At 41.1% G+C, this 9,429-nt stretch overlaps 1 protein-coding gene across 3 annotated transcripts in view; it reads left to right on the top strand.

Moving 5' to 3' along the window:
- Positions 1 to 3,185, top strand: part of Acmsd (aminocarboxymuconate semialdehyde decarboxylase) — a 35,967-nt gene extending 32,782 nt beyond the window's left edge. The window contains exons 9-10 of one of the 3 annotated variants that reach the window (XM_028771488.1): positions 1,068 to 1,107; positions 2,960 to 3,185. In XM_028771488.1, coding sequence (XP_028627321.1) covers positions 1,068 to 1,107; positions 2,960 to 2,982 — 63 coding nt within the window. In that variant the 3' untranslated portion in view covers positions 2,983 to 3,185. Of the gene's footprint in view, positions 1 to 1,067; positions 1,167 to 1,478 lie in introns of all 3 variants that reach the window. The other 2 variants (XM_028771487.1, XM_028771489.1) reach the window with 2 other exon arrangements.
- The last annotated feature ends 6,244 nt before the right edge of the window (positions 3,186 to 9,429 follow it).

Here is a 9,429-nt window from a genome sequence, read left to right as displayed (position 1 = left end):
CTCTCTCTCTCTCTCTCTCTCTCTCTCTCTCTCTCTCTCTCTCTCTCTCTTTCTCTCTCTCTCTCTCTCTCACACACACACACACACACACACAAACACACACTATCAGAGTTCAAGATGAATAGAACATTGCAACCAGTGGAATCAGCCCATTAGTCAATGAACGATGAAAAGCTTGCTGTGACTGGAAGAGACTGTGACTCATTTTGAGAGTTCTAGCAGAAAGGACACCACCACAATTCATTTGGGAAAACTGAAGAGACATTAACAAAGGGACTGTTTACAAAGCTATCAGGAGTTACACTACCATTTAACACAATACATTTTTTTCCAACTTTATTTTCTCACAGGTCACTTGTGATATGTCACTATACGAAAGGTAGAATGTTTCATTTCATCTGAATATATCCATGTTTTGTTGAATAAATACCTAATTTTTATACTTCAGTATTTGTATTTCAGTTATTTAGAATAGAAATGGGCTAAGGTGGAGACTAGCTCATTCAGGTACGTGCTTGCCATACAAGCACACTTGATTCTCTGAACCTATATTTAAAAGAGTCAGAGGTGATGGTACACACCTGTAATCCAAGCACTAGAAAGGCAGGGATGAGTGGTCCTGAGGATGTCAGATGAGCATATCTAATGAATTCCAAACCAGTGAAAGACCAAAAACAAGGGTGGGGGTAATATTTTCAATATTCTACCTTACAACACTCCCAGGACAGCACCTAGGAGTGACTGCAAAGGTTGTATTATGGACTCCATACTTGTACACAAGCACACTCAAGCACACTCAGAAGCAGGACTAGACCTAGATTTGCAAGTTTTAGAAGACCTAATAGTGACACCTGCTGGAACAAGAAAATAGCAAGATGGAAACCGACCCTTTAAATCTTTAGAATTTTAGACTAGTTCTGTTTCTATTAAATTAAGGGGGAAAAAAACTGTTGTTTTACTAGACTAGTGTATATGGTAGGTACATTAAGTGTGTGGAAGACTCTTTAATGTTTTCACATTTACAAAAATTAAAATACAATTAAGACAATCGTGTTTTCTCCTTTTAGGATAAAGTCATTCTGGGAACTGATTACCCCTTTCCACTAGGTGAGCAGGAGCCTGGGAAGTTGATAGAGTCTATGGCAGAATTTGACGAAGAAATAAAGGTACATGCCTTGAATTTCAGTGTCCTCCTGAGCTGAGCACACACTTCATTTTCCTAAACTATGACGCCATTTTCTGAACCAGCTAGACTATTAAAAACAAACACTTTAATATCTTAAAATAAGCGTAGTATAACTAGATGTATAAATCATCTGCCCTCACGAGTGTGTGTGCACACATGCATATTCATACACACACACACAATAAATGTAAAAAAAAGTCAATGATGATATCTAATAAGTGCTTTATCAAGCCAATCGTGCTTTTAAGTAATTTTTTCTCTCTCTTTCTCTCTTTCTCTCTTTTTGTTCCAGGATAAACTCATAGCTGGCAATGCCTTGGCTTTTTTGGGTCTTGAGAGAAAACTATTTGAATGACAGAATTAACCACACGAAAACAAAACAAAACAAAAACCCAAAACTTCCAAGAAGCTACTTCATTTCTGTCTTTGAACATGAGCCACACACACATCTATTTTGAATTATGTTACCCCCAAATAGAATATCCCCCTCAGGATAAAGTAAGAGGATCAAGAATTCAAGTTCCAGGCCAATCTGGGATACTTGAGACTGTCTAAAAGAAGAGTGGGAGTAATATTTTTAATATTCTACCTTATAACAAGATGTTTCATAAGGTCTTTACTCTGAAATGTAATATACTGAGAGGCAGTACATTACTACACATGCAACCCGAAACCTTTTAATTTGAAAAAGATCAAAAATTAATGTATAATTAATGATTTAATAGAAAAAACAACACCAGCCTTATTCTAGAAGTCTCGGGGTCTCTATTTTGACCAAAGATATGGGAATTGTACCCAAGTAATTTTTTTCTGTTGTAATCCTATTTGCTAATCTAGTTATTCAATGGGGACATTTTTATCTTTGTAAAGTATGCACAAGATATATACAAGCTCAAAGGTTCTAAAAGCCAGTTAAGAAAGCAAAGCAAATGCTTATGGAATAATTGCTGACAGATTCAACACAAAGCTCTAAGATGCTTTGGTACAAATTCATTTTAGTCTCTCACAATTGGGTAGATCTTAGAACTTGACCTGCGTCTTGGAGGAGGATGGATAAATACTTCTTTAAAAGATAAAAAGATGGTGGTCAGGCCTCTTACGCTAGCACTCAGGAGGCAGAAGCAGGCAATGGGTCTCTGTTTGAGGCCAGCTTGGTCTGCATAGCAATCTCTAGGCCAGCCAGCCAAGGATACCAGTGAGACCCTGCCTCAAAAATAAGTAGGTAAGCCTGGAGAGATGGCTCAGAGATTAAGAGCACTGACTGCTCTTCCAGAGATCCTGAGTTCAATTTCCAGCAACCACATGGTGGTTCACAACCATCTGTAATGGGATCTGATATCCTCTTCTGGTGTCACTGAAGAAAGCAACAGTGTACTCACATACGTAAAATAAATAAATAAATCTTTATTATTTTAAAAAAATAAGTAAATAAGTAAACAGAAAATGGAAGACGGACCAGAAGAAAAGAAGTATGAGAACACAGGTTTGACTTCAGACTGGATGAAACTTGTTCTAAAGGGAATTTCATCTATAAGTTTACCTTTACCAGAGCAGGAGGCACAGGATCAGCTCTGGGGAGGGAGTGGGTAACACCATGACACCCTTGTTTTAGGCCCTTACTGCTCCACCTGAGTAGCTGTAAAGGGACTTGGGCCCAGAATGGGGTGACAGGCTGTGCCTCTCCTTCACATACCTATGGCTGAATGAAACAATCCTTCCATAGCACACTCTTAACTTTGGACTCACTCAGAACTCCCTTCCTTTTCATTCTAGTACAAAGCCAGGCTCACTATTAACATGTAACTGGAGCTGCCTCGTCCTCGTCAGAGAAAGAAGAGCGCTAATACCCATGATCCCATTCTGCCCTTCTCCCTATCCGTGCCTCACTGTTCCATCCCCTTCCTGCTCCTCTTGTTGCTTTCTAGAATTTTCACCAACTATCACTCTACTTACTAGTCCGATCTGCCTTGAAAGAAAAATAAAGTTGAGCAAAGCAACACTTGGAAACATGTATTCCTATATTTCTCCTTCCCCAAACCTCTGGAAGAAATGTCTACTCCCTTCAAATATTTCCTATCGGAGCTCTATACACATAATATCCTTATTACTTACTTTTGACTCACTATGATAAAAAAGAACTCATGTGAAGCCGAAGGGACGTTCCGGTCCATTATGTTGGGGGCCTGGCAGAGAAGAACTGCTCATGATACTGAGGAAAGGGAATAGGGAGGGAGAGAACGCCTGTGGTCATGGGATTTCTCCTTTTTCCTTTTTTCAGTTTGGAACCCAGCCCACATGACGGTGTCACACACATACAAGGAAGGTCACTGTCTCTTAGTCATCTTTGGAAGCATCTTCAAAGACACACCTAAGATAACCATCACAAGTCCATTCTTTGTCAACATGTCACTCACACACATCCTCTTTCTTACACCCTAAGGTCCCATCCCTTCCCCACCCCCAATGCTACAAAGCTCTAGTGGAGTTTCTCCCAAGACTGGGGCAAACACTTAGCTGGATGCTCTGTTAATATCAAGTTATATAGTTCCAAGAAACGATAACATAAACATTCCCAAAGAATCCAGGAAGGATTTACCCAAAGCAATACTGAAACCCAGCAGGGCAAATATTAAATCCTGTAACTATGTGTCCAGCACCCAGAGCTCATAGTGCTGTGCCCAATAGGCTCGGGCAACCTGGCCCATATGGTCCTCTCTTTAGGCCCTTATGGTCCTCTGTTTTGTTGATGCTTTCCTCGAGAGACTTCCCACCTTCCTGCCATGGCCAACATTCTGGAGTCTCCATTGCATCTGTGCTTCATGAATTGCCCTCCAAGGAGCTACCTGCAGGAATGCCATGACGTTACACATTGCCCAGCCTCCAAGACTTCCCTTCAAAATCTGCATGGAGGGTTCTGTTGTGAGAGTCCATGTAAGAAAGCTGTGAACTTACAGTGAACGAAGGATGGGCAGAATGCAGAACATTCTTCACACAAGGTGGCCTTCTTAGAAGGAATTGTGTAAACTACTGTAAGAAAAGGCATGTGGAAGCAAGGACATTAAGGCTCTGGCATGTCCACATTATCAAAGACCTGGAGGCCCCTGATTATCCCCACATACCAGACCTTGGGCACACATGTCATTGATCTTCAGACAGCCTTGGTGGCCACTGGTAGATTGACCTCTATGACTCTGTAACTCTTTCATTTTGTACGCCTGCAAAACCAGCATCCTATAAACAGGAATGATGTCTGCCTCTGGCCTAAGGAGCAGCTGAGCCTGTTTGACCACAAATGCATCGGCCTCAAAGTGCAGGAGCACAGAGAGGTGAATGCTGGGGAAGCTTAGAAAGCCCTGTGTCAGTTCTCTACTCAAGGAAGTCTTTCTAATCCGTTTGCATCTCTGTGTCCCGGTAATTGCGATGAGTGAGGTCTCACTGATTCCACAGCCTTAAAGCATCTTTTCTCCTGTCCTGGTGCAAGATACTTGACTTTTTTTTTTTTTGTAAGACAGTTTCAAGTATTCTAGCCTGTCCTTTTGAACTGAACTCATGATGTAACCAAGTATGTCCTTGAACTTCTGATTCCTCTGTTAAACCTGAAATTTTCAAGACCGAATCCACAATTGTCCAGTTAGAGCAAACTGTATTTAATACTGGCCAGGAAGATGGACACTGGCCAGGTCCATACCCAAGATCTCCAGAGAATGGCACTGAATTAGGTCAGTCAGATGCCAGTAAAGGTCAAACCCACAAGGTTAAGTACTTTCTGCCTTCGTCCAGTTGGGAGCAAGCATACATTCTGACGTATTTCCTGCCTATAAGTGATCAAGTACATCCTGTGCAGTTGGGAGACAACCAATCATGTTTACTGAAGTGAAAACATATGACTTGTTATCTTACATGAACAATAGCCCCCAGCATTCTAGGAAGTTATCCATCCTTGGGCAAGGGGAGCTTACAGGTCAACTTTAGCCCTTACACTTCCTGTCCACCCCACGTCCCACCAGTGCTAGGATTATAGGCTGTACCACCATACACAATTTGTTTGTATGCAGTACTGGAGATAGAACCCAGGACTTCCATGCTTCCTCAGTGCACTGTCCCCCCAACAGAACACTCCCACGCCTCTGGGTTCTTTTTAAGAGCCTAATTTCTTCAAACACCTTGTTTTCTTTACCTTTAACTTTAAACATGCTCCTTTTCTAACCAAACTACTTTTCAAATCCTTCTTGTCCGCTCTTTTGCTCTCAGTTAACACTATAAAACTAGTTTAAAGCAGCTAGGAGTGCCTATTTCACAGCTGGAATAATGGGATGCCTTGAAATATCCTGCCCAAATTACCTAGTCTATTACCAATAAACCTAGCTTCTGAGCTGGGCAGTGGTGGTGCATGCCTTTAATCCCAGCACTTGGGAGGCAGAGGCAGGCGGATTTCTGAGTTCGAGGCCAGCCTGGTCTACAGAGTGAGTTCCAAGTCAGCCGGGGCTATACAGAGAAACCCTGTCTCAAAATAACAAAAACGTAGCTTCTGGTAGTCTTAGGGCATGGACAGGATGTAGGCAAAAGAACACAAATGGCCTCTAGTCCAGTTCTTAATAGAAATGGTATTCCCATCTAAAGGCTTATTGGCTCTCTGCCAGAAGTCCTGTCTGCATAATCCTGGGGTTCTACAGCTAGCTTCTCTACATCTTCCTACCAATCAGTTCTTCTAAATTACAGTCAGCTATAATTCCACTCTCCCCTACACAAACTTTCTCTACCAGTTACTCTTCCACCATTACTATGGTAATCAATACCATAGAAACAAGTTGAGACACAAGGTTTCTTCTGGTTCAATACCGCAGATTTCAGTCCAGCATCATAGATATGGTATGGTGGAGCACAGTAGTTTGTGCCACAGTGATCAGAAAGCAGAATGTACCTGTGGTAGGGATTATTCTCTTTCCCACTTTATGGGGTAGTTCCATTTGCATTCAGGGGGAGTCTTTCCCCCAAGTAATTTCTCTCTGGAAAGGCCATCACAGACACACCCAGGTGGGTGTGTTGTACTAATCTACCAGGCTCTTCTTAATCTACCCAAATGACAGTCAAGACCAACCATAGTATTCAACTGTTTCATTATCACAAGAGACCTGGTTATTCAATGTCATAGATATATACAGGTGTTACAGTAGTGTTAAAGGTTCATTAAGAAAGATGGGATAGAATTTCTGTCCTAAATAGAGTCCTATGATTCCAACTGGGCTGGAATCAGAGCCCCTTCTGAATGGTGGGCTCATTTTGTGTGCTAAATGGATAGAAGAAAGAATTATAACTTTAATAATAAAATATACTTTTCTTTCCCAGACTCTCCGCCCTCTGTACAGTTGTTAAGGACCACAACCACACAGCCTCATTAACCCTATCTACTTTTCCCAGTTCTCACTCAAAAAATCATATACTTTTCCCTTTTCTTTTTGCTTCTAATACTTCCTAAATCCTAGACATGCTTACAAACATGCACGAACATGCACACACACACCCCACAAGAATTTCTCATCCTTTCTGTTAGCTAACAGCATGGCTTTTTCTTTCTCCTTTCTATCTTCCTCCTCCAGGTAGATGTCAAGGTTTATAGCTTGCTGGCCCTGGGATTTTTCTTTTCTTTTTAAACTCTGATAAAGTTGTCCTTGAACTTTCTTGAGTCTTTTACATTTTTTTTTTATTAGTGATACAAAGAAGCCTGTGAAGGGATTGCAATTTCCCAGGTAACATGGAGCACCCCCGTGGAGCACCCCAAAATTTCCAGCAACATAGTAAATGTTCATATTCATCTTGACAAGAACGTTTTTCCATGTGCCAGAGAGGCAGGAATGCTCTAGGCACTGGGGTATAGCTGTAAACAAAAAGGGTGAGATTTCTATTCTGCAATTTAAGAAGCACTAAGGAGGAAAAAGGAGAATTTGGAATAAGAGGAGGAATAGGAGGACAGAGGGAATGTCTCTTTATTAGTAGATACCTTCAAGACATTAAAGATGTGATGGTAACTAGGAGACAGATGGAAAGTAAAACGCTCAGTTGTGGAGCTAAAGAAAGCCTCTTTAAAGAGGACTTTGAGACCAAATGTGATTGGCTGGCCATGAAGAGACTTCCTGCATGGCAACAGTACAAAGCTGCTGAGGCCAGGGAAAGATTGTAGTTGGAGAGTATGGGCAAGCAAGTGTGGAAGGAGATGAAGCCAGAGATGTGGCCTGGTCAGTAGATTGTAGTGAAACATTCATATTGAATCTCACAGGAAGCAAAACAGTATATACCTTGTTTGTAGCAGAATAGTATATATTTATATACTATTTTGTTTTGTAGCAGAATAGTATATATTTAAGTCTGGTGGCAGAAGTCAAGGCAAGAAAGACTACTGGGGATGGACGTGGGAAGGGAGAGTATCTTAGGGTACAGTGGCAAGATCATGTGAAGCCAATTGTAGATGTGCTAAGGAAAGCCAAGGTCAGTTATAGTTTTATGTATCAAAAAGGAACACAGGCTGGGGCTGGAAAGATGGCTCAAGTTACAAGCATTTTCAGCTGTTTCAGAGTACTAAGGTTTAGACCCCAGCACCCATTATGTAGCAGCTCATGACTCAAGCTCTAGGAAATCTGACACCATGTGAGCACCATGCCTACATGTGGTGCGTATTCATATATGCAGGCACTCAAATATACAGTAAAAATAAATGATAAAAATTTAAAGAAAGAATGAAAGTTCAGTGCTCAGTAGATCAAAGTGACTGCCATCAAGATTGATGATCTTAGTTCAATCCCCACAGTCCACATACATATGTGCTCTGGCATGCCCAAAGCAACATGCACCCCAAAGCAACAGCACAACTTGAAAACAAAAAGGACAGATCTGCTTACAGTATGTTTCCTTTTTATTGTATTACATAAGACACTTCATACAATGTTGAAAGAAGTCAACAGAGAGGGCATAGCCTTGCCTTGTCCTGAATCTTATATGGAAGCCGCTTTAACATCCAGTGCCATTCTGGCTGCTTTCTTCTTTAAATGTTATAAAGTTGAAAAAGCGCTTCTGTTTCTACTTTTCTCTTTTTTATCATTAGGACTGGGTGTTGTAGAAAGGCACTTATAGACTGTTTCTTTAAATCAATCTAGGAACCACTAGGTAAACAAGATGAGGGATCTTGTTATATCTATAGCAAGGTATTATTTAGGTGGCTGTTTACAATAACCACCTATAATAAGCAAAACACTAGCATAGTACAATAGAACAGGCAGTAGGCTGAGGGCAGGAACCCCAAAATCCTGACAAATGAAAGTCTTTGGGTTTTTTTTGTTTTGGTTTGGTTTTGGTTTTTCGAGACAGGGTTTCTCTGTATAGTCCTGGCTGTCCTGGAACTCACTTTGTAGACCAGGCTGGCCTGGAACTCAGAAATCCGCCTGCCTCTGCCTCCCAAGTGCTGGGATTAAAGGCATGTGCCACCACTGCCCGGCGAGCCTCGAGTTTTAAATGACGAACACACTAGACCTTCTATTTATATTTATTTTTATTTTAGGAATTTTTTAAAAGATAGGGTTATTTTCTTTACATTTGTTTATTGTGCATCAGTGTGGACATGCATGTGTGCCACTGAGCACATGTGAAGGTTAGAGGACAATTTGTACCATTTGGTTCTTTCCCTCTACCATATGGGCAGTGGTGACTGAATTCAAATTGTCTGGCTTGGCAGCAAGTGCCTTTAGCTGGTCAGCCATCTCAACAGCCCTCACTGGCTTTTTAGAAGCCAGTTTTCGCTACCTTACTGCAGTCTTCAGAAAATACTTAAAAACTAAAGTGTAATTTGGTATTAATTAGGCATTAGCTCAGAGACCGATAACATGTAACCAAGTGAGTGGTGCTTTCTTACAAAAAGATAGAATTAAATCATCAGTTATAAGAGATCTTACTTTATAAAATCCTAAACAATTTTTTTTCTTAGTTGGCTTCTCTTGCAATCGGTTGGTAGACTGTTGGCCTAATATGCCTGAGGCTGCAGACTTCAGCCCTTCAGTCAACCAAGATATCGCACACCAGCCTATAATCTTACAACGTTCTCTTTCTCCCAAACCGTCCCCAAATCCCAACCCGCAGAAACCACACAGAGGTCTAAAACTATACACCCCAACTGGATGGAAGACCTAGAGAGTCATGACCTCCAATTATTAACTTCATAACGTTTGACAAGTAACTTAATAAGAAACATATCTGCA

This window comes from Grammomys surdaster, unplaced genomic scaffold (assembly GCF_004785775.1).
Source record: "Grammomys surdaster isolate TR1022 unplaced genomic scaffold, NIH_TR_1.0 208, whole genome shotgun sequence".
In the NCBI taxonomy this organism is placed as follows: Eukaryota; Metazoa; Chordata; class Mammalia; order Rodentia; family Muridae; genus Grammomys; species Grammomys surdaster.
Note: the sequence above shows the minus strand (reverse complement) of the source record. Positions and strands in the feature narration are given on the sequence as shown.